The sequence below is a fragment of the Symphodus melops genome (genome assembly GCF_947650265.1).
Source record: "Symphodus melops genome assembly, chromosome: 7".
Classification (NCBI taxonomy): domain Eukaryota; kingdom Metazoa; phylum Chordata; class Actinopteri; order Labriformes; family Labridae; genus Symphodus; species Symphodus melops.
The window spans coordinates 25,380,991-25,406,644 of NC_136697.1; the positions used below are offsets into that span (position 1 = coordinate 25,380,991).

The window sequence follows — 25,654 nt, forward strand, 5'->3', positions numbered from 1 at the left end:
CAGGAAGGAAATGTCAGCTGCTGTCGCTGCTAAATATGATCAATACGTTTCTAACGAAAAAGACATAAATGTGGTGACGCATTTTAAACCATTTGAGATCCTTTGGATTAAAATGTTGCCCTTCATAGTTTTTGCTCATTGGAAGCTGAGCGGCTTGAGAGGCTGCGTCTCACACATGTTATTTTCATCAGCAGTTTGTCTCTATTGATTTCATTTCTATGTTCATTTTCTTTGTTTGTCTGAATGTAGACGAGAGCGAGCTGCACATCGGAGACAATAAATCCATCAACCCACACAGGTGTCAGTGTGAGAAGTCCTTGTGCTCGGTCTGGACTGTTTTGTGTCTGGAACAAAATACAAAAAGAAAAAAAGAAAATAATTCAAATCAGAATAAAAAGTTTGACTTTACAAAGTTGTGACTCAGGATTGAGACCTCGAATGTTTTTCTGACGGCTGCACTTTCAGGTCTCTACTGGAGACTTGGACTGGCGCTGGTCGAGGTCATGTGATTTGTCGTGATCACACCATGTGGACGGCTGTTTGAAGGTCCTTCATTGAGCTCTGAGTGAATGATGTGTGCCTGTGTGGAGCTCAGTGCTTCGTATATAGCAGCATTTATTCCCATGAATGGACATCGCAGGACCTGTGTGTATTTATCAAGGAATAATACTCAGTTTGGGTTTGTCTTCGGTCATTGAGTCGGCCCAGCTGGGCGGCTCTGCTGAACAGAGAGGCTGTGTCTGCTGTAATGTGATCTGACAGGATGAGCAGGCGAGGAAACTCGTGTTTCACTCCTAAATACTCTCTTGTTGTTTTTCAGCAAGTTCCCTCCAGACTGATGAACAGTGACCCCTTTTTCAACCATCCCAAACACGACCATTTTTGTTTCACGATCAATAACCAAATCAACCCGTCGTAATCTGAAACAGTGTTATGAAGAATTGGAAGTGAAGGACTTTGATTTGCTGCACTTGTCTGATTCTAAAGACGCACTCGAAGAAAGTTTTTCTTCGATTTCTCGGAAAATGGCGAGAAAATTTTACACTGTTGTGTGATCTGAGTTTTTTTTTTCTTCAGTTTGGTAAAGACTTGCACTTGAGGTGAACCTAAGTTCTCGTTTAACCTGTGAAGAAGCGGGTCATGATTTTAGACTTTGTTATTAAAGAAGGTTCAATCTGTAAACTTCTTCAGTGAGAGAGGGGAGACGAACGGTAACAGTCTGAAAGAAATACTTAGAAAAAAAAAGAAAAAAAGAACATATAAGACCAGAATACCGTAAATTCCGTACTATTGAGCGCACCTGGATATAAGCCGCAGCGGCTAAAAATAAGTAAATAAATGTATTTGTACATATATAAGCCGCACTTGATTATAAGCCGCAGGTGTCCACGCTATAACAAGAGCTATTTACACAGACGTAGGCTACCGGTAACATCCGCAAATACTGTAGCGTCCGTCCGGACGTTAAAGGACGACGAGAGCGTTCAAATAATAACTTTTACTTAACCCGATCACTGTCGGCCGTGACCACGCCGTTTGCAGCAGAGAACAACACATAACTTGCCGTAACAATCCAACTCTCTCCCCCAGCGTTCTCTCATACAGCCACTCAACACGTTCGCGCTGGTGCATTCACTGACTCTCCACATAATCGGAATTATGAACACATTATCAACTACTGACTTTACAACATGAACCGTTACAATACGAAGCCTAGCCGACGGTGTCTGTAACACGGCTGATGAAAAAGATGACCGTAATATATTTCACAAGAAAAAGTCCATCCATTCACTGCCTCAGAATGACTTCATTACTCACTTCCTCAGTCTCTGTTGTCGCTGTCAGTGTCATCTTAACGTGCAGCAGCTCTGTTAGCTTCTTTGACAGCCAGGTCGATCGCCTTTAACTTGAAAGCTGCATCATATGTATTTCTCCGTGTGTTTTCCATCATGAGGGTGCGTGCATGAAGCGCAAAATGACTGATATTAAGATCCGACGTGACGAAGTCAAATGTTTTTGCGGCAGAAGCTCATTGTCCCCCATAAAAAATCCATGCATTAGCCGCACCGGAGTAGAAGCCGCAGTGCTCGAAGTGTGAGAAAAAAGTAGCGGCTTATAGTCCGGAATTTACGGTAATTAGAAAACATTTTAAGAGTTTAAATGTGAATCAAAACTTTAAATCTTCTGACTAAAACTCAAAGTATTTTACTTACTGAGCCGTCATCTAACTTTTTTTTTTGAAGAGGTTGGTTGTTAAGTCTTTCATGCTTTTTATTTAGAGACATGTTGGATGAGAGAGAGAGAGAGAGAGAGAGAGAGAGAGAGAGAGAGAGAGAGAGAGAGAGGCTGGAGCTGAGGAAGCACTCACACATCTGTTTGAAGAGTCTGAGTGTGTTTAGATGATGTTAAGAGAAGACTGAAGAGGAAAGCAGGCGGTGCTCTGTATGCAGTCACACACACACACACACACACACACTTACTTACATCCAGCCATCTGCTTCACCACTTTGAAATCAAATCAGAGGTCTGGTGAATCAAATTAGCCACAAAGGTCAGACTCTGCCAGGCGAGAAGGAAGCAGAACGGCTCCAACACTGTCGAACACTCGGGGCGGACTGTTCCAGAAAAAGAGTCAGTAAAAAAGTGTTTGTGAGACCAGAAGTGGAGCGGCCAGGTGTCCTCTTTCACGCTCGGCACTCAAACCAACATTTTACCTTTTCCTCCTTCGTGTGGGGAATGTTTGGCATGCCGTGTGAGCTTTTTCACACCGCACCTTCATGATGTAACCCAACATTGTTCATCTGTCCAGAACCGGCTGACATGATGAATGTTAGTCAAAAGTAAAACATTGAATAGTTTGGGCAGAGGTTGCTAACATTGCTCTTGAGCAAGGCACCAAACGGTTGCAGACAGCAGACTCATTTCCCGTGAAAAGTGTGGAAAAAGAGCTGCTGTGGTGAGTAAAGACGGCGATCAGACGGACTGTTTCTGCAGTGTGTGGCACTGGATAAACAGACGGCGATAACAGGTGCACAGGTCTCTGGCAGGCTGTTTAAAGTCTGAGTCTGGTATTGACGGAGCAGCAGGGCTGATATGCTGCAATAATCTCTGGTTCACATCTTAATCCTCCTCAGCTGTGTTGCCATAACAGGAGTCAAAATGTAAACATCCATCAGCGGTGATTTAGATTCAGTCTGAAAGCTGCTGTATCCCTGAGAGATGCAACAGAAGGGGCAGCAGATACGCTGATCTCCTGCGACTCTGAAAAGCCTTATCTTTCTTTTTATAACTTTAACTTTTCAGCTCGGACGTTTGAGAACTATTTCATCCCTGCGTTTATGTTTTGTTTTCAGGGTTGTGCAGGATTAGCCGTCTAAAGCATTGAACATCGTCACCCTCGCTTGTTTGTGTCTGAGCTGTAACACAGCTAGCTTACAGCTCCTCTGTAAGATAGCTGTTAGCGGACCTGCTCATGTGCTAGCTTACAGTTCCTTTGTAAAGTTAGCTGTTAGCAGACCTGCTCATGTGCTAGCTTACAGCTCCTTTGTAAGCTAGCTGTTAGCGGACCTGCTCATGTGCTAGCTTGCAGCTCCTCTGCTAGCTTACAGCTCCTCTGCTAGCTTGCAGCTCCTCTGCTAACAGCTAGCTTGCAGCTCCTCTGTAAGCTAGCTGCTAGCGGACCTGCTCATGTGCTACCTTACAGCTCCTCTGTAAGCTAACTGTTAGTGGACCTTCTCATGTGCTAGCTTACAGCTCCTCTGTAAGCTAGCTGTTAGCGGACCTGCTCATGTGCTAGCTTACAGCTCCTCTGTAAGCTAGCTGTTAGCGGACCTGCTCATGTGCTAGCTTACAGCTCCTCTGTAAGCTAGCTGTTAGCGGACCTGCTCATGCGTCTTGTAGGAGTGCTGCAGGTAAACTGCTAATCTACAACGAGGACTGAAGGCTGCTGGTGCTCTGCACACCACTTTAAAATTCTTCCCCTGCCGAGTGATGCACGTCGCGTGGCGCCACACATTTTAGCTGCATTTTAAAATGGCGGCCGTTGTGGAGTTCAGGTCAGAAATGCTTCATATAGAAAATGAAATATTCCAATTTGACTGTTTTTCCGAGCGTTACCTTTTTAAGGTGGTTGCACACGAGGGACCCGGGGGCCCGTATCCCAGAGCTCCGGACCCCTCAGTCTGAGTTCATTTGATCAGTGTGTGAACGTATTGTTCTCGGGTACCGTGCTCAAGTCTGCTTGAAGCGGTGGCGTCAGGCACGATTCACGTGAACTCGATGTGAACGCAAACCCTGCTCAAACAAAGAAGTGCGCCGCTCGCTACGTGGCGTCTCTTTAAAAACACGTTTCTTCCTCCGATTATACTTCATGTTCAAGCTGTCCTCAGTGGACCGCTCCACACGACCACCTCGACCGTTAGCTTCAATCAGTCAGGTAGACTAAAAACATCGACCCTGATCATATACTCAACAAAAATATAAACGCAACACTTTTGTTTTTGCTCCCATTTGTCATGAGATGGACTCAAAGATCTAAAATTCATTCCAGATACACAATATTACCATTTCTCTCAAACATTGTTCATAAATCTGTCTAAATGTGTGATAGTGAGCACTTTTGCTTTGCTGAGACAATCCATCCCACCTCACAGGTGTGCCACATCAAGATGCTCATCAGACACCATGATTAGTGCATAGGTGTACCTTAGACTGTCCACAATAAAAGGCCACTCTGAAATGTGCAGTTTTGTCTCACAGCAAAATGCCACAGATGGCGCAAGCATTGAGGGAGCGTGCAATTGGCATGCTGACAGCAGGAATGTCAACCAGATCTGTTGCTCGGGCATTGAATGTTCATTTCTCCACCATAAGCCGTCTCCAAAGGCGTTTCAGAGAATATGGCAGTACATCCAACCGGCCTCACAACCGCAGACCACGTGTAACCACACCAGCCCAGGACCTCCACATCCAGCAGGTTCACCTCCAAGATCGTCTGAGACCAGCTACTCAGACAGCTGCTGAAACAATTGGTTTGCATAACCAAAGAATTTCTGCACAAACTGTCAGAAACCGTCTCAGGGAAGCTCAACTGCATGCTCGTCGTCCTCATCGGGGTCTTAACCTGACTCCAGATCGTCGCCGTAACAGACTTGAGTGGGCAAATGCTCACATTCGATGGCGTCTGGCACGTTGGAGAGGTGTTCTCTTCACGGATGAATCTCGGTTTACATTGTTCAGGGCAGATGGCAGACAGCGTGTGTGGCGTCGTGTGGGTGAGCGCTTTGCTGATGTCAATGTTGTGGATCGAGTGGCCCATGGTGGTGGTGGGGTTATGGTATGGGCAGGCATCTGTTATGGACGAAGAACACAGGTGCATTTTATTGATGGCATTTTGAATGCACAGAGATACCGTGATGAGATCCTGAGGCCCATTGTTGTGCCATACATCCATGAACATCACCTCATGTTTCAGCAAGATAATGCACGGCCCCATGTTGCAAGGATCTGTACACAATTCTTGGAAGCTGAAAATGTCCCAGTTCTTGCATGGCCAGCATACTCACCGGACATGTCACCCATTGAGCATGTTTGGGATGTGCTTGACCGGCGTATACGACAGCGCGTACCAGTTCCCACTAATATCCAGCAACTTCGCACAGCCATTGAAGAGGAGTGGACCAACATTCCACAGGCCACAATTGACAATCTGATAAACTCTATGCGAAGAAGATGTGTTGCACTGCATGAGGCAAATGGTGGTCACACCAGATACTGACTGGTTCTGAGTCCCCAGACCCTCAATAAAGCAAAAACTGCACATTTCAGGGTGGCCTTTTATTGTGGACAGTCTAAGGTACACCTATGCACTAATCATGGTGTCTGATGAGCATCTTGATGTGGCACACCTGTGAGGTGGGATGGATTGTCTCAGCAAAGCAAAAGTGCTCACTATCACACATTTAGACAGATTTATGAACAATGTTTGAGAGAAATGGTAATATTGTGTATCTGGAATGAATTTTAGATCTTTGAGTCCATCTCATGACAAATGGGAGCAAAAACAAAAGTGTTGCGTTTATATTTTTGTTGAGTGTATATTTAAGACTGACTGGAAAACCTGTTTCTACTCATTTTATGTCTGCTGGTTTTTTAAAAATCTGGTAAAAACCATCGGCTCACTAGGAGCAGAACGACCAGAAGAATCAAACAACCTCCTTCTCTTGAAGTGTCACGCTATGAGGATGGGAATACAAGGAACCCAACTCCCAAAATGAATAATCGATTACCTGCTCAATGAATGAATACTCAAATAGTTGAATATTCGGGTCCAGCCTGATTTAAAAAAAAAAAAAAAAAAAACCTAGTTCAAGTATTTCATTAGAATTGAAAGTTGATACTCTGGGTTGGTCCATCGTGTCCCAGCCTGCAGGGACGGCCTGACGAGTGTTCCCAGAGGGGCTGGACGAGACAGCTGCTGATCCAGACGCTCAGACATATGGTCATGTACTCTGCAAAAACACATGTACACATCTGGGGAAGTTAATTTCCCGTTTTCACTGGGGATTCGCCAACACTAATCACTTTTGACTCTCTGCGTCATCCTGGTGTTCTCGTGCTATTCAGGAAGCTGTTTACAGTCCCGACAGAGAATCTCACCCTGCAGGAGATGTAACGCATCGCGTCTTTGTCTGCTGGTTGCATAATTTACAGGAAACACACCGACATAATTAACGTTAACCCCTCGTACATTGAATGGAAGGAAAATATTTCCCCTCCATGCACTACAAACTTTCTACAAGGTGTTTTAACCGTGAGCAGATTCTGCCCGGCACCGTAGACACTAAGTTGTGAACATGGCCTAAAAACTTCTCAGCGTCTCTCTCTCGCACCAGTTTCCAGTCCAACACCTCCTTTTTTTATTTTGTCACGTTTGACCCATTTGCAGCTCGTGTGGAGACGTAAGTAGATCAGGGTCAGATTCAGAACCAGACCAGGATCTCTCTGTGGACCAGCTCTCTGACAGACTTGACTGTAAAACGAGGGCATGGTCCATCACTCTCCTCTTCATCTTCCGTTTGTCTGGACCCTCCTCATACCACATCAACAAACTCCTTTTTTTTTTTTTTTTTTTGTTCATTCATGAGCACTGTACCAAACGCGGAGCGGGTTGATGAAGTCGTACACGTTGCTGATCTCTAAAAACTGAAGCTACGTGTGAATAAATCAGACTGATGAAACTGTGATTTAAATACTCGGCTGGTTTTTGGCGCTGCCATCATGTCTCAAACGTTGTGATCAGCTTTCATTCAACCATTTATAAAATCAATCATTATTTAGTCACAGATTCAAGTGTCAAAGACGTTGAATTGATCGTTTCTAATGGGCACTGTAGCTTCAGTGTTTAGCCTCTCGTCTCCATTTTTCAAACATTTCTGCGGGTGGAGCTTATTAGAAACATGCAGAGGTTTTTTCAGGTCGGGTACGATCACTTCTGTCTGATCCAGTTCTCTTGCCCGCTTCCATCGCCGCAACACCTGTTGACCTGATAACTGCTCTCATATCTGTGCAAACCGAGGGGCGTCCAAAACGGCCGTGTGGGGTTGCATTAGGATAGAACTTCAACAGAAAACGACGCAGCAGCCAGCACCTCCAACTTTTAACATTTTTATCTCTATCGTAATTCTTTCACGTGAGGTGGCCTTGTCTAAGAAGATCCCTGCCTTTTATTTATTACGTTGTCTTGTTTTGCGTCGTTCACATTAACGTGGCTGTTTTGTTAATATCCGAGGCGTTCAGATGAATATTTTAATTGTAGGTAAAGTCGGTGAGTTTCCTTCCTGTGCGGTCTGAAAGTTTGCTGACTGCAGCTCTCGGCTTTCTTAAGGTCATTGCGTCTCTACCTCACCTCAGGTGATTCTCTGTTTGCCCTGCATTGTCTGCTCCTCTCTCCTGTTGAATGTGGCTGCTGTTGCGTAATTGCCTTGGGTGGTGCCGGTGTTTCAAGGCCTTTTTGTGTGTGTGTGTGTGTGTGTGTGTGTGTGTGTGTTTTGACATGCAGTGTGTTTGTCTGTGTGGTTTGCTTTTCTTCCCTGCTTTTCATTTCGAGCTGATTTAGTGAGAGGACCACAGACTGGACTGTTGGAGGCACAGGGCTGTCATGGACGCAGATTTTCCAAACTTTAGGTTTTTCAGGGTGTTTTTGGATTTTTATTTATTTATTTATTATTTTTCTATGTCTTCTGTCTTTTCTGAAATGATCTTGATCCGATCTTACCTGGACCTGGACCTGTTCTCCATGTACAGCGGTCCTCCTCCTCTCTTCCTGCTTCGATCACACTGTGACACAGTGTGTCACAGTGTGTCACACCTCGTGGCAGGTTTAACTGGTCGTTTGTAACACATCCATCAAACTGGAGCAGCGTGTAGCACTCTTACACAAGCTAACTGCTGCTAATCCAAACCACATCTGACAGTGAAGAAGACATTTTGCTGAATAAATGTAAGCGCTAAAATCCGACTTTTGACCGTATTTCTTCCAATAATTATCTTCAGTGCCTTTTTTGCCTTTTTTGCCTTTCTTGGATCGGACGGCTGAAGAGAAGACAGTAAATGTTCAGAGGAGAGAGAGTGGAGGGCGATATGTGCCAAAGAGTCAAGGTCGGATTCAAACCCACAGCCGCTGCGATACGAAAGGACAGCCTCTTTCAGGCGGCGCAGAAAACAGACACTTTGAATGCACGTTTGTTGCAGTATCGCTCTTAAAAATGTGACTCAGTCTGAAGCTTTGGGCCTTGAGAAAAAAAAGTCATTTTTCTAGCTGCTGTAATAATTGGCAGATTTCTCTATCAGGATGACATTTTGTACCCTTCTGTGTCCACGAGCGAAATCCATCAAAATGTGAGCAAAGATAGAAACTGCGTTCCTCCTAAAGAAAGAAAGAGAGAGTCTGAAAAGTCTGCCTCGGTCAGCGACATGGGGAGAGTTGCCAAAGAGGGATTTATTGGGTAACGTTTCCTTCTTATGTAATATATGTGACTCTGACTGTGAGCGTGGAAAGCACTGCAGAGGCACTTTGCCCCCCGACGAAACTGCAAACTGAAAGGACCAGGAAGTAGAGAAAAGATGTGTTTGTATTTGAGGGCATGTTTGGGCATGCACGTGTGTGTGTGTGTGTGTGTGTGTGTGTGTGTGTGTGTGTTTATCTGGTGCCAGCCTAAAAGTGAGAGAGAGTGTGTGTGTTTACAAGTGTGTGTGTATGTTTTGTGTTTGCACGGCTCAGCTGCCTGTGGTATGCAGCAGAGCAGGTTCATCTGTGTCAAAGTGGGAGGAGTTAGGAGGTGAACACGTGGAGCCCCGCCCCCCTTCTCCCCCCGCTCGCCTGACTCTGGCACGTCGCTCTTTAAACTTCGTCATACTTTGTTGTCAGGCTGCCACCTAAAGGACGCTGAACGCCGGCTGCACATGTCTTTGTTCACCGTCACGTAGCGCTGAATTCATCAGCTTGTTGTCGAGGTGTTTTTTGCACAGCGTCACATTCAAACCCTGATGTCTGAAGTGACCCAGGTGACCTTTCTGACATCTCTCCATGAATGCACGTCCACACAGCTCCCGTTTAGTGCACGTGTGTGATTCAGGCCTCAGAAGCATGTCTCTACAATAACGGACTAAAAATCAAAAAAAATCCAGACGTGCAGCTGGGTGTCGAACCGCAGACCGGCTCAACCCACTGAGCCACAGCTCTAACTAACCCGCCTGATCACTTCTCACACAACAAATGTAGAACAAACTGCTTTTACATACACATCATATGGAATAACAGGAATAATCAATAATCCCTTCCTCGTTATTTAAAAAAAAAAAAAAAAAATCAACACCTGTTTCATAACAAGGCTACAAATATCAGCTAAATATCTGCTCATTTCTTGTTTTTGATCACTAATATATGCATGAACACTCCTGCACAATGTCTGATTTGCACACATACACTGGCAGTGTTTCAGCAGCAGAGCGATGCTGTCTTGAGTCCAGAGGATCGAAGTCTTTCTTCTCAGCTGTCACTTTTCTGTGTTTCTAAATCACCTGAGTCGAGCATCTTCGGGGTTTTAAACTCTGCTTCCAACAAAATAAGTACGCTGGAGACACGAGGAGGAAACCAAATGAGCCACCCAAATAACTCCTAAAAAAAAACCTCACAGTGAAAGGACCCAGCAGCCTTCACCAGACGTTTTCTTTAAGGAAGCAGCCCGGCGTTTTCAGAGCCACTTTAAATGAATGAAGACGACAACTTTGCATAAAATGAGCACAGTGTTCTGAATCTCATATCAGACTTAGACTAAATAAAAAACCCCGTGACGCTAAAGCGGCTGGAGCCAATTCTGTCTAATATTAGCTGTGATGCATTCAGCGCCTGGAGCAGAGTCCTCTCCTCTTCTCTCTGGCTCGGATTGGCGTTTATCTGCGCCCGAAGAACAGTGGACCAGTCGATTATTATTCCTGTGCAGAGCTGCAGGCTGCACAGATAAGACTCTGCAGGTCTCCTATCTGCAGCTGGCAGCATCGCTCCCCGCCCTGTCTTATTCTCAACACATTAAGTCCCGCTCAGGCTCTGAAATAGCAAATTAGGGAGGATGATGAGCTGCAATCAGGCCTGCTGGCTGCTGCAGTGAAGGGCTTCTTACTGCAGATGGGACAGTCGGCGTCTGATCAGTCTTCTGCTCAGTGATAAGTCAGATCAAATCACAGCCATGTTTTGCTCCCCACATGCATGTTTGTTTCTTTTTTTGAAGTTGACAAAAGTTTTTAGTAGTGTTTGATTAAAGAAAAAAAAGTAAATCCTCGTATTTAAGAAGTAAAACAACCTCTTAAAGGCAGGTTCACACACTAGTATGAGTTTGAGAGCAGCATTCTCTCTGTGCTCCCTCATAGGCCACGCCCCCTCACTTACATTCCGGAGTGCTGTTGCTGTTGCTCGGCGACGCGCTTTGAGTGAGTGCTCGTGCACGTAAGGGGTAGAGAGAACGAGCAGGAAGACAGGGAGGCGTGTGATTGGTTCTTAGTATTGGTACCTCATGGCAGACATTGGTTGAATTTTTTTTTCAGGCTTACAGCAGCTGCTGCAGATGATGGATTTTTCTCCATTCGATATATTTGAACATATTGATTCTTAACCCATGTTTCATGATGTTTATCATGTGAGCGGAGTTTAACACAGCGCCCTGACTTGTGTCTCTCATGGTTTTAAAAGATAATCATTGAGTCAGTACAGTTTCATGTTTAGTCTTCTGCCTCTCTTTATTCCTCACCAGCTCCGAGAAAGACTTCTTTAATCCCTGGACACAAATGACTCCTGACTTCTTTGCTGCTCTGTAAAACAGGATGAAAAGGTGTACACCTGGCAACCTCCACTAAAGCGCTTTTTAAAAGAGAGCAGCTCCTGTCATGTAGGAGGTCGAAGGCTGCATGTCCCCGTGTGGCTCTGTGGGTTTGTAGAGCTCACTATTGATTGGGTGGTCAGTCTGTTCACAGCAGATGTCCAGCACAAGCTGCTCAGGAACAAACCTCTAATGAAGTCCAGAACCCCCCCCCCTGTGCATCTTTAATGAGCCCACCTGATGCTGCAGCCTTTACTCACATCATGAGGGCTGAAAAAGCATTTATAGCCAGTGTCATCAGAACCCGTCTGCACGTTAATAATGTGGTTGTATCGGCACGTTTCACACAAATCAATTGAAGGATTGCTCAAAAAAAGACACACACCCGGCTGTATCCTATTCTTTTTATGTATTTATCAATATAGTGCACATTCATTATCACATTCATCAAACGTGCAAGAAGCTTAAGGCCAGCGCCTTTTTTTGGGGGGGGGGGGATCTTATGCCCACTCCACGACTTGCTGGTCAGACTCAGGACAACATTCAGTGTCAGATTCAGATTGTCAGATTTTTTTATTTTATTCTGTTCTTATGTTCGTCTATATTGAATTTGCTGTGCTTATCTGCAGTTTGTTTTTGTATTTCACTTTTATTCTAGTAGTAGTAGTGTGTCTCTTCAAATAAATCTCAGTATTTTTCCAGTCTGATCCTCTTTGTCGTCTTCGACCTTCGAAAACAAACAGAAATCTTGTTTGTTTGCTTTTTTTTTTTTCTTGTAGTAAATGTTGTGGATCCTGCGACCACTTAAAATCGAGTACTTCATCGAAGTGCTCCTCTCACTCACTCGCTCGCTCTCGGACTGTTTTAACGGGTTGATTGGCGTGCCGTGGACTTCCCCCTCTGACAGCACCGTGTTTGCTCAGCAGTACACAGGAAGAGCACAGAGGCACGCAGCCAGAGACAGACCTTTACTCACACTCACAAACACTAGCTGCTGCGACACCGACACCATGGCTATGGTCCGTCTGAGGAGAAGTTGGTTCCGTGCGGTCTCGGTACACGAAGAGGACCACGTGTTCACTAGTTGTTCACCTCTGCAGGTATGTTGTGAACACGTTTAACTACAGTGACGAGAATAAGGAAAGGTTACTAATACTGCAGTATGTTTGTGATTTATCATCATGGAAGTCTTTTTACTTGTGATGATATTATAACAGGTGGAAAGCTCTAGAAGTAGTTGTGTAATAAATCTCCTGTGTGATATACTTGATGTGCTTTATGAAGTCCTGTTCTGACCCCGTATTGATCAGCGCTGCTCTCAGGCCACTGAATATTCGATCCTCTCGGGCACCTCCAGCTGTTCGCTCTGCTCCTGCATATTTCATCCCCATCGATCCGGCTGTAATAAAAACATCACAGAGCCAGTGTGAGTGTGTGTGTGTGTGGGGGGGCTCGAGGCATTGACATTATTTATGAGTCGTCTCTCTGCCTCTTTGTAACGCCAGCATGAAATAATCATGACATGCAGCCCATTGACTGGGCCGCCCGTGCGTCGGGGTGTTTGAAGGAAGATGCTCGCGTCATTAGAGGCTCGAGCCGAGCGAAGCACAGGCTGCACTTCAGCTGGATTCAAATCCAGACCACTTTTTTTACAATAAACCAACAAAGTAAAAAAAAAAAAGATGCAACTTTTAAAGAACTTTTAATACAAAACAAATGTTTTGCCAAACATAATTTAACAGATAAATATTTGCCTAAAGTTTCTTCCAAACAGTTCGACAGGTTTCGCAATTGTCTTATGATTTCAGCAAGTTTTGATCCGTTCTCTGTCACAAACTGGAATAAAGTTTTTGAAATCATGTAGATCTTCTGATGATTTGATACTGTAGGTTCAGGGCACATCTGCAGAACTACACTGGGTAGTTCTGGGTTTAAAACAACAAACTTTTCATGCTTTATTTTGAAGTAGGACGGTGGATAGATCCAGAAATCACAGAGTGAGAGAGAGTAATGCCATGTGAGAGAAGGAGTAACAGGTCTGAGAATCCAGACCACTGAGTACTTCTTGTGTTTGTAACACACTTTCATTTAAGTTTGGGAATCTATTTCTGCAAGCTTTCTTATTTTATTACCCTATATAAGAACTATGCAGCTCGACACATACAGAAGTGTTGGAAAGATTTCTCCATTCGCCGGCTGCAGGGCAGGATGAGCCTGCTCAAACTGTGGTTGTTGTGGTCAGGATGCATCTTGAAGGACACTTTGAAAACTTCCTTATTTCTACCTGCCACGCTAGAACTTATATAAGAGCAGCGTTTCCTCCTTTCCCCGGAGCTCCTTCATGCTCTCCTCCGTCCTCTGCTGCGTCAGCGAGATGTACGGAGAATTAAGACGATTTCCACTTTCTTTGTGCTCTGATGCCGCTCAGTTTCAGCAGAGAACCCTGCAGCTACGAGCTGATTGAGTCCTGGTGGAGCTCGACAGGGACGAGTCATTAACATGGTGTGGGCGTGGTGAGGATGGAGGATTCGAAGGAGGTGTTTGAATGTATTTTTTGATGGGAATGTGTGCGCCGGCTTGCAGGTTGCAGGTGTTGCTTTACCCTCTCAAAGCTGTGAATCTTTGACGCCACGGCTCATCAACCGCAGTCGAGGAACTGATTATATAAGAGGCTTTAATCCACTCCCAGATGACTGACACTTCCACTTCTCTTTATGTCTTTCTCCCCCCAAACAGACTGTATCGTCTTCAGGCCACGGCCGCTCAGAGTCCCCCGTCTACACCAACCTCCAGGAGCTGAAGATCTCCCAGACCAACCTGCCCCCCGCCCCCTCCGGCTCGCCCATCCACGCTCTGGGAGACTGGGAGACGTACAAGGACCAGAACGGCCGGCACTTCTACTACAACCGCTCCAGCCAGGAGAGGACGTGGAAGCCGCCGCGAACCAGGGAGACGAGCACGGGGAGCTCCAGAGGAGAGAGCCACAGTACGGGAGAGAGCGCAGAGGTAGTGAATGTGTGAAAGGGTTTGACAGGAAACAGATGAATCCTACACTGAGGGGGGGGGAAATGGATTCCAAAGGTGCCAAGGTGCCACATCCAAAACAAAACAAAGAAATCTCAGTAATATGACCAGATGTAGAATTTGAGGACGCACCGCCGTCTTTTAAATCATGAAGTCGGGTCGAGGACATTTAGCTGAGTGTGCTGCATGTGTGCGAGGGGCCACAGATATAGCACCTTTGGACATAAATGAAAGAAGAGACGTGGGAGCTGGACACAAACCTGCCTCTGTGAAACTACGAGGTTAACACACGCACACACGTCTGCTTCTGCCTGAAATATCAAAGTGATCGCTTGCAGGACAAAATGCTTCCTGCTGCTGCTGCTGCCTTAAAATCAGGCATTTTAAGTGTCGCGCCTGGGCAGGAGATCTGCCGTATCGCCGGAGTCGCCTGAGTCGTTTCCATGGGAACGCAGCCTCATAAAGAGAGAGAGAGGTGTATCTGTGAGGTTCAACACAGATTAGACTATTAACACACCTTTAAACCTGGTTAAACTTCTTCATCGTCCACATGTGTGCGACCAGATAACTTTAAAGCTCAAACCTCGTTAAAGATTTCTTCAGACTCCTGCTTGAAGATAACTCACACGTGAAGCACAGTCAGCCTGTACAGATGTATATGATTACAGGAATGTGCACAGAGTCGGTGTCTGATAGTGATAACAAACACAACATGCCGGCTCTGATGGCTGCAGCTCGTACTAGACGCAGACCGAGTGAGACGTCTGCAGGATAATGGTTTGTGTGGAAGTGGACGTGTTGGAAGGCTTTACAGAATAACTAAACACACTCACAGAGAGGGGGAGGTATTTACAGCCGTGATGACATGCAGATGACTTTATAATCAGCTCTCGCAGCATCTCGTCTCACACGCCGTGACACATCATATTCGCCTGAATCAGACCACACTGCCACCTACAGGCATCAAGCTGGTACTTCCTTTATCCTGCTTCACACAGCAGCAGATTTAGTCCTCTGGGTCCCAAAGCAAGCATGATTCAAACTTCAGTGATTCAAACTTCAGTGATTCAAACTCTCTGCTGGGTTTTATTTTTGGGCTGTTTCTGATGATCTGTTCTTTCTGGGTGTTTTTCCTCTGCTGTGACTCCATGATGGTGAAAGATGCTTTTCTCTCTCTCTCTCTCTCTCCATCTCTCTCTCTCTCTTTTTGCGCTCATGGTAGACTACTCCTCTCTCGCTCTCGCCCTCTTTCCTTCCCTTCCTCTCGCTCTCCATTGGTCGACTCCAGCCTCTGTCGTCGGAGGACACCTGCTTCAGCACCTATTCTAGCCAGTCAGACAGTCAGTACGGCTCTCCGCCGCGCGGCTGGTCGGAGGAGATGGACGAGTACGGCCACACGCTGTACATCAGCGACTATACTAATGAGAAGGTACCGGCTGCACGGGGCTGACCAGCTGTCTCCTCACTGTGTGTGTGGGGGGGGGGGGGGTTCTTGGATTGCATGTGGGAGCGGGCTTTTGGATTGATTCATAAATAAATCTCATCTCATAAGTGCACACGTCAAAATGTTTCCTGCACACTGAAAAAGACAAAGACGTCACTCCGCAGCATGAACAAGTCTAACCTCTCCCTCGTGCTTCCCTCAGACAAACTCCACATGATGTTGAAAATGTCCACGTGTAAATATGTAGATCCCAAAAAGACTGAAGTGACTTTACACTAAAGTCATTCAGGGAAACATTAACAGGACTTTAACGCAGCACAGCTTTACGCTACATTTTCAACATTTCTATGATGATCAAATCGAGGTTTGTCTGTAAGTCGGATGTTATTTTAAAGGGTTGTGTTTCTCCCGTGTGTTTTGTCTGTGCGTGCACCCCCAGTGGTTGAAACACGTGGACGAGCAGGGGAGACCTTATTACTACAGTGCAGACGGGTCGAGGTCAGAATGGGAGCTTCCGAAGGTGAGACCCTTAAGGGCATCAATCCTTAATTTACTCTCAAAAATAAATCAGGAGCGTTTGGACTTCCATAACACCCCAAAATATGTGGACAAAAAAAACCCTATTCCTGCTCAATGAAAGTGAATCCAGTGTGAAGAAGAAGAGATCAAGTCAAACGACTCTTCATCACTGCTTCTTTCTCAAAGACATAAAAGAAAATAAATTCTGTTAAATAACTGAAATATTACTTAATTTTTTCTTGAATTTGTTTTCTTTTTCTTTTTTTTAACGCCTTTATTTATTTATTTATTTATTTTAGACAGTAGATCGAGTCAGGAGTCAGGCAGAGATGATTGGAGAGGAGCCAGAGGTTGGATTTGAACCCGGGCTGCCCTCTTTGGAGGACCACAGCCTCCGTACACGGGTCGCGCACTAACCACTAGGCCACCTGCGACCCACTTCGACTTCCTTTTTTTAAAGTTGTTGACAGAGTTTGAGAAAATGAATTCAGGAGATTTTCCAGGAGAGGCTCGTTTGTGATCGTTTACTTTTTGTAAAAAAAAAAAACAACGTTTTTTTAGATATTTTTATTCGTTTATTAAATCCACATTTATGTTTATCGGGGGAATTTTTTTTAACTCTGTTCTTGTTCAAGCCTCATCCTGTGGTTTTGACTGACAGGATGAATGTTCATATTCAATCATAACAGGATAAATACTTAGTATAGTTAGTTGTCATTGCAGAGCCTGAGATTATGTTTGTATATATAAAACGTATATTCATCTGTCCTCCCACCAGTACAACCACTCCCCCCCTCAGCCGTCTGGAGACGCTACAAAGAGTCGCAGTTTGGACCGGAGACAAGTGGAGCCCATCGTCCTCACCAAGTGGAGACACAGCGCCTACGTTCAAGATCCCAACGACAAGGTCTGAAACCTCAACCTGCTGGATAAATCTCACTCGTTCATTTCATTACCTGTAAATTCACCACATGCAAGAAATGAAAAGCTCGTGGAGCTGAAAGTCTCCCGATGAAGCCGTTGTTTCTCGAGTATCAGCTCTAGACTGGTTGCTTTGCAGAGGCTGTTAAAAACCAGACGTTTCCGCTCAGGCTATACCCGCCTGCACCCGTACAAACACCAAGTCAGTATCCTGTCCGACCCGCCAGCCAATCAGTGCCGCGTCCCTTAATCAAGCCGAAGCAGCCAATCAGCATGCATGATGGCTATCGCACAAAAAGGAGTAATTAGACGCCTCGTTTCCCGGTGTCACGTATCATCATCGCCTGATTCCCTGAGATGATCCAGGCCGCTCGTCTTGAATCTGATCATTCAATCATGAACCATTGTGTGTGCGTGTGCGTATATATGTGTGTGTGTGTGTGTGTGTGTGTGTGAGACAGTTTGTCCATGATGACACGAAAAATGATTCATCTGAAAATAATCAGCAGCAGCATGGGCTTTGTTCTGCCTCCACCTCTAATTAATGATCCGCTCACGACTCCTGAGCGCCTCACAGGCACTCCACTCATTTTGCAGCGTTATCGTTTAACTGCTAATTAGCGCCTGCGTCTTCTTAACCTCTCGTCGTCCTCTCATTAACCTTCTGTTGTTAGCTGATGTGACACTCTGTTTGTCTCTTTCACCAGGACGCTCCTCTGAGCCCCAAGCCCCCCTCACCTGACTCTGACTCCTGCCCCTCAACTCCCAAGACCCCCACCTCCGTTAGTACTCACCCCCTCGCCTGTCCTGTCCTGCTCGCTTCTCTTTTTTCTCCTGCAGGTGTCACAAGTTGGTTTCCTGGTAGTAAAGCAGGGACTCCTGCTGCAGCTGGAGGTTTCTGCACAGGTGTGGGGAAAAAAAAAAAAGAAAAGGGACACGATCTCTGAGTCGGCCCTTGAAGAAGACAGCAGAATAAAACCTGTGTTGGATCCCCGGTTTATGAAAAAAAAAATAAATAAATAAAAAAAAAAAGCTGCTCTGTTGTTTGCTTGAAGGAGACGAGATCACACAGGCTGTTTATTTTTTTTTATTTCACAGGAAACATTTAAATTGCTGTTTTTATTCCTTTGTGCTTTGACCATCTGTGTGGCCTTGTGTGTTTCAAATCGTTGGTAAAAAAGCAGAACAAGTAGTTTCTCCTAGAACTTTTTTTTTTTTTTTTTTTGGTGGTGGTGGAAGGTAGCTGGTTTGAATCCTGTGTGTGGAGTTTAGCATGTTTCCTCCAGGCTGGTGGTGGGTTTTCTTCTTCTCTCCTTTCCTCCCGCTGCAGCTGTCAGTCAAAGTCTACATGACCCGTTTCTGTTTCTTCCATCCAGCCGTCTGAGAAATGTGGAGTTCTGAACGTGACAAAGATCACGGAGCACGGCAAGAAAGTACGGTAAGCAAACTCTCCCACTGGATCATCGTTTTGCATCACACTCTTCCCCTTTAATCATTATTGATTTTGTCTCTTCTGTCTTCTGCTCCGACACGAGGACTTACGATCATTAAAACTGATTTCACCCAATAATAAACGAGGTCAACGTTATTTAATCTCTGTAAGATAAACGTCTTTATTCTGCATTTTAACGACAATGCCAAGAGATGTTTCTCCGCTCCTTTAAAGAAAGCAAACAGACATTTTTCCCCAGTTGATTATTGTGAAAAATAAACTTAAAAGGAGAGTTTAGAGAGTGTTCTGATTATTAATAATTATTGACTGCTAGTAGCTACGTATCCCTCTACAGTACATGCTACATGATTAGTCCCATTTAGACTGTTTAGATCCAACAATCTTCTTCTTGTCTGTTTTTGGTTTATTCATATTCCGGGGTTCTTCAGCCTCCAGGCAGCTTCTCCTTTTTAAAAGTGACTTTTTTTTTTCAGGACATTTTGTAGTTAGTAGTATAATGTATAATTAAATGATAATATGTAAAAATAATAAAATAAAAATAATAAATAACAAATAATAATAATAACAAATAAAATCTTAATTAAATGTAGTTAACATTCTCGTACATTTAGCCTTGATCGATAGGACAGGACAGGACGGGTCAGATATGACCGGGACTAAAGCCTTGACACGTGGGGCGCAGAAACTATCGACGCTCCTCTCCTCACTTCTCTCGCTCTTTCTTCGTGCCCGGCTCATTATTTTAATGTATTTATTTTTAATTTAACCAGGTAATTAACCCTTTGAGGTGAAGCTCTCTTTCACTCAGGTGACCTGGCAGCACACGGCATGATGATAATACATTTAAAGGCTTCAGATTAGTTACTTTATTGTCCCCGCGGGGAAATTAATTTTCACAGCTGTACAGGCAGGGAGACACCATACTCACACATATAACACAAAAGTACAAATATTTATTTCCGTTCATGATTCCATATTGTTCGGGGTGTTGATGACTGTTTTTAAATCGTACTCTGTTGTATCTGACGGATCTGTAATACAGCAGTAATGAATTATTAACACAAAGCAGGATTACTGTGTCTTACAACATGAATCATTTATACAATATCTGATCAAAGTGCAAGTAAACAGGACTCAAGCCTGAGTGCGTGCCCTCCTTTAATAATTAGCCCAAATAAAGAAAGAGAGGTTTCTGCGGCCGACTCTAAACTGAGGTCATGAACGCTGTGTTGCAGGAAGAACTGGACTTCCTCCTGGACTGTGCTCCAAGGATTCACGCTGCTGTTTGCCAAAGGCCAAGGAGGCGGGACCAGCTGGGTGAGTGACAGGAACACAAACAAGTATAAGAATAAATATGTGAAAGGAAAGGTTGTTCACGTGAAGCTGCTAGCTGAGGAAGAGTCTTCTGGTAAAATACAAAGGAGTTGAGGTTGAGGGTTTTTTTTTCCTCCCCTCCATCTTTTACCTCATTCCATCACCTCCTCTCCACCACATGGGCTCCTTCCCTGTCTCTCTCCCGTCACTGTCGAGCAGCTGGAGGACGGCTGCTAAGAGACGACCCGCCGTCTCCTCCGGCTGCTCTGAGCTCCACAGTGTGCTCCTTTGTATGTGCTTCCTCCTCCTCCTCCTCTGGATGCCATCCACCTCCCGTGTGCCACGCTTTGACCCCAACCCCTCTGTGTGTGTGTGTGTGTGTGTGTGTGTGTTACACGTCGCCGCATGAGGCGAGGATTAGAATAAAAGGATGACGTCGGTACAGGATGAAAGGAGTCACTCAGTGTAGCTTAACGTCACATTTAAGAACACAGCCGTGAGATCATAAAAGACCTGGTTTAATCAGAGATGTGTCTCTATTGGTTCAGGTCTTCTTAGATCTATGTTTACACACACACACACACACACACACACACACACACACACACACACACACACACACACACACTGGCTCCAAAATAACGCGTCATTAAACTGATTTATTCACAAAAATCATCATTAAATTGTAAAAGAGATGAAGATTAGACTGCGTAATGTTCGTGAGTGAGAAGTGTGTTGTGCATGTAGAGAGTCGGATCAGACTGGCAGCTTTTATACTGACTGTTAGCTCTCAGTCACACGCCGACACGAGAGAGGAGGCTCAACCGAACAGGAAACAGGTTTCTGATTTGCTCTCAAGGAAGATTGTTCAAAACATCGACCTTTTATAGGATTTCAGAATTTTAATGACCCATCATTTTAGGTATTTTCTTTGTGTCTGTGCAGGAACTCTAAGTACAAATACACAACTAAAACATTACAGTGATTTTTTTTTTTTTTTTTTTTTAACTGCTTGAAGGTAAATTCTTGACGTTTGGAAAGTTCGTTTGATAGTTTACTTGGATGCTGATTTCACAGTGGCATGATTTAATCTCTCAGTCACTTTGACACTTTTTTAATATCTTTTGTCCAGTTTGGAGTCGGTCAGTCCAAACCCGAGTTCACTGTGGACCTGAGGGGCGGCTCGGTGGAGTGGGCCTCAAAGGACAAATCCAGCAAGAAGCATGTTATAGAGGTGAGAGAAAGCTCCGGATGTTTATAATAAAAGGCCTCCAATCCTTTCGGTGTAGCCACAGTATTATCACCCCGTTGGTTTGACCTTTTTTATGACGTCACATAAACATGAATGACACTGTAGACGGCTGGTGCTGATGGCTTTTGATGTGTCGGGTCTTGTTTGCAGGTGAAGACTCGGCATGGCACGGAGCTCCTGATCCAATCAGAAAACGACGGCCTCGTCAACGACTGGTACCGAGCGCTGCAGGAAACCATCAGCACCCACGTGAGCTCCCAAGACTTCACTCCGCACCCTGAAGTTTGCTCTTTATATTCCCAAAATGATCTTTAAGAAGGATCCAAGAAAATGACAGGAAGGACTGTGTGTCTGATATTTTTATAAGATATGAAGTGAGGGACGGATATAGACCAGTGTTGCTGAGGGAAGAGTCATCATGCTGTGTCCAGGTTTCCCTAGACCGGGGACACGACTCAGCAAAGACTTTTGGCTCAGTTTTTATATAAAGACAAAAATAAAAGCTTAAAAGTTTAAGAGAAATAAAAACAGTTTGAAGAATAACAGTGGAAGTTAAGACGTCACTTGTTGAGTTTTAGTCTCTACAACAACACATCCAGTTTGTTTTGATCTTGTCTGAGAGTCCAAAGGTGCAGCAGATAGACGTTTTTACAGCCTGTATCTTATTTTTAAAGTCCTGTGTGTTTGTGTGTGTTTATGTGTGTGTGTGCGTCTCAGGCCTGGGAGTCTGACGAGGCCATCGAAGAGGACATGCCGGAGTTGCCTGGTGCGGAGAAAATCGAGGAGCACAGAGACTCAAAGAAAGGCCGAGGTCTGTGAGACGTGTCAAAATGAAACCTGTTTAAAGAAAGACGTAACACGTTTGCAGCCGTGAGAAAGTGAAGTGCTACACACAAATGTTTATAAAACTGATTTTATAGAGAATTCAAAGTTTAAGATTTGAGACTTGAATCGCTAAATACTGCAGCAGAACTTCTTCAGTGCAAACGGCACACGAGCCTGAAAGTGAAAGCATAAAGTCCAAAGTCTGCCTGACCTCTCCCCGGCTTATAAAAGCACAGCGCGTTAGTGTCCCTCTCTAATGAGGACATCATGGCGATCAGTGTGTTAAGACGAGTGGTGGTCCTGTCCCATCTGTCCTCTGCAGCCATGAAGAGCTCGGCCAGCATGGACGGCTCCGACAACAAGAAGACCAGGCACAAGCTGAAGAAGTTCCTGACCCGCCGCCCGACCCTGCAGGCCGTCAGAGACAAGGGATACATCAAAGGTAGGAGAGAGAAATACATCCTTTGTCTTCTGATCTCAAGATCTTAAAATCAACAAATATAAACAGATGAACCTATGAAATCTTCATATGATGGTTTTTAAAATCAGATGGTCATGTTTACCACTAAAGAAAGCTCCATAAAAAAAGATGTCACTCGTTTTATACATTTGCCTGATTGCCACTTTGCTCGCAGGAATCCAGAAAGCTTTATGAAAGTCTTTTCTTTTTTTCTTTTTTTGCTCTGGTAGAAACTAATAAAACACTGAGCTTTATCAGGACGTGTATAAAACAAACAAACAATCGAGGACTTTGGACTGTTTTGAGACTTTGTCCTCTTCTTCTCCACTCCTGCCTTCAGATCAGGTGTTCGGCTGCTGCCTGTCCGACTTGTGTCACAGGGAGAGCGTCACGGTGCCGAGCTTCGTCAGGATGTGCATCGACCACGTGGAGAACAACGGTGGGTTCACACAAACGCAGATAAAGTTAGGCGTGTTTCTCCTCGTAAAGAAGGGTGGGGGGGGGGGGGGGGTGATTAAACAGGCGTGTGTCAGAGTGCAGTAAAAAACACACACCGATCTGTGCAGGTCTGTGTGTGGACGGGCTGTACAGAGTCAGTGGGAACCTGGCCGTCATCCAGAAACTACGCTTTGCCGTCAATCACGGTAAGTTACTGCTGTCTTTTAATCTTTTTTATAGATTCAATAAATAAGAGACAATAACTGAAAGATCCTTTAGTCCCAGGATCTCTAAAGGTTCCTCTCCCCGGGTGATGTGTGCACCTTTTACAGTGTGATGCTGCCTGTGAATGTTGAATGTTTTGAACTTAATCGTTGACAGATCCATCATTTGAACCCAGTCAGAGTTTCTTCTGTTCATGTAGACCTTTATAAACATGAACCTGAACATCTCTCTCTCACTGACAGTTTGTGTGTGTGTTTTTTTTTTGTCCAGATGAGAAGGTGAACCTGACAGACAACAAGTGGGAGGACATTCATGTGACCACTGGAGCTTTAAAGATGTACTTCAGGGAGCTGCCCGAGCCTCTCTTCACCTACGCCTTCTTCCATGACTTTGTCAGCTCCATCAGTACGTGTGGCACACAGCAGACTGGACTACCTGTCAACGCATCGTCTGTATCACTACACGTTATCTCAACCTCTGTGACTCAGTTTACTGCCTGCAAACCACAAACTATTCTTGACCTAAATATCCCCCCCATACACACACACTTAGTAAGAAAGTAAAGCTTTATTTACCGTAAATTCCGGACTATAAGCCGCTACTTTTTTCTCACACTTCGAGCACTGCGGCTTCTACTCCGGTGCGGCTAATGCATGGATTTTTCTTGGGGGACAATGAGCTTCTGCCGCAAAAACATTTGACTTCGTCACGTCGGATCTTAATATCAGTCATTTTGCGCTTCATGCACGCACCCTCATGATGGAAAACACACGGAGAAATACATATGATGTAGCTTTCAAGTTAAAGGCGATCGACCTGGCTGTCAAAGAAGCTAACAGAGCTGCTGCACGTTAAGATGACACTGACAGCGACAACAGAGACTGAGGAAGTGAGTAATGAAGTCATTCTGAGGCAGTGAATGGATGGACTTTTTCTTGTGAAATATATTACGGTCATCTTTTTCATCAGCCGTGTTACAGACACCGTCGGCTAGGCTTCGTATTGTAACGGTTCATGTTGTAAAGTCAGTAGTTGATAATGTGTTCATAATTCCGATTATGTGGAGAGTCAGTGAATGCACCAGCGAGAACGTGTTGAGCGGCTGTATGAGAGAACGCTGGGGGAGAGAGTTGGATTGTTACGGCAAGTTATGTGTTGCTCTCCGCTGTAAACGGCGTGGTCACGGCCGACAGTGATCGGGTTATTAAAAGTTATTATTTGAACGCTCTCGTCGTCCTTTAACGTCCGTACGGACGCTACAGTATTTGCGGATGTTACCGGTAGCCTACGTCTGTGTAAATAGCTCCTGTTATAGCGTGGACACCTGCGGCTTATAATCAAGTGCGGCTTATATATGTACAAATACATTTATTTACTTATTTTTAGCCGGTGCGGCTTATATCCAGGTGCGCTCAATAGTACGGAATTTACGGTATATAGCACTTTTTAAAACAACATCTTACAAAGTGCTTAACACAACAAGGAAATAGAACAAAATAGGAAAAACAAGGATAGAAACATCCAAATTTCAGGTCAGAGCGAGAGAGGATGTGTCTAACTTAGATAATATTTCTAAGTTGGAGAAAACAGGACTGGACAAGCTCAGTGACATGTTGGTTGAAGACACATACAGCTGTCCAGATGGGGATTAAAAGCTGATACCAATAGGCCTAGCGGTTATGTCGCGCGCCCCATGTACTGTAAGGAGGCTACGGTCGGCCGAGGGTTCAAATCCAGCCACAGCCCTTTGCTGCATGTCATCACACACTTTCTCCCAACATTTCCTGTCTCTCTTCAAATGTCCTGTCCAATTAAGACAAAAGCCCCCCCCACCACTAGAATAGTTGATACTATTAGAGGAAACCCTAATGACATCTTACATGGATAGCAGATGATGTAATGCCTCTGTAAAAAAAAAAAAAAATGTTTTTGCTCTCCCATAAAAACACACTGACAGCATCAGGCTTCACACAGACTCTCGTCTCTCTGACTTTGATAAATGTTTTGTTTTGTTGTCTGCAGAGCTTCCAGAATACAAACATCGAGTTCAGTCCATCAAAGAGCTGGTGAGAGCGCTGCCCAAACCCAACCACGACACCATGCAGGCTCTGTTCAAACACCTCAGGAGGTAAGAACAGCACCAAGGTGACACCCAGGAAGTGCAAAACAATGCATGCTGCAGTGATGATCATTCTAATTAATGCTTCATCAGCTGATTTTATTTTTATTTTTAAACATTGAAGATCAACACACTCCAGCATCTGGAGCAGGAATTAAACACTGTTTGGCACTTCTTCAATAAATGCAGTCAACAAAATGGTTTTAATTTCTTTTTATAATAAAAAGTTGACCAAAGTGCTGCACAGTGACTATGAAGACAGAAACCAAACTCAGTACATAACACACA

The 25,654-nt window shown here is 44.7% G+C and overlaps 1 protein-coding gene across 3 annotated transcripts in view; it reads left to right on the top strand.

The window, feature by feature from the left end:
• LOC306826352 (rho GTPase-activating protein 12-like) overlaps nucleotides 1-25,654 on the top strand; it is a 50,102-nt gene that overhangs the window by 22,760 nt on the left and 1,688 nt on the right. Inside the window, exons 3-17 of one of the 3 annotated variants that reach the window (XM_079347610.1) lie at nucleotides 14,109-14,378; nucleotides 15,619-15,825; nucleotides 16,280-16,360; nucleotides 17,138-17,266; nucleotides 17,988-18,062; nucleotides 18,657-18,718; nucleotides 19,969-20,050; nucleotides 21,180-21,281; nucleotides 21,450-21,548; nucleotides 22,017-22,110; nucleotides 22,447-22,566; nucleotides 22,925-23,023; nucleotides 23,151-23,228; nucleotides 23,518-23,652; nucleotides 25,270-25,375. In XM_079347610.1, coding sequence (XP_079203736.1) covers nucleotides 14,109-14,378; nucleotides 15,619-15,825; nucleotides 16,280-16,360; nucleotides 17,138-17,266; nucleotides 17,988-18,062; nucleotides 18,657-18,718; nucleotides 19,969-20,050; nucleotides 21,180-21,281; nucleotides 21,450-21,548; nucleotides 22,017-22,110; nucleotides 22,447-22,566; nucleotides 22,925-23,023; nucleotides 23,151-23,228; nucleotides 23,518-23,652; nucleotides 25,270-25,375 — 1,739 coding nt within the window. The remainder of the gene's footprint in view (nucleotides 1-14,108; nucleotides 14,379-15,618; nucleotides 15,826-16,279; nucleotides 16,361-17,137; nucleotides 17,267-17,987; nucleotides 18,063-18,656; nucleotides 18,719-19,968; nucleotides 20,051-21,179; nucleotides 21,282-21,449; nucleotides 21,549-22,016; nucleotides 22,111-22,446; nucleotides 22,567-22,924; nucleotides 23,024-23,150; nucleotides 23,229-23,517; nucleotides 23,653-25,269; nucleotides 25,376-25,654) is intronic. The other 2 variants (XM_079347611.1, XM_079347612.1) reach the window with 2 other exon arrangements.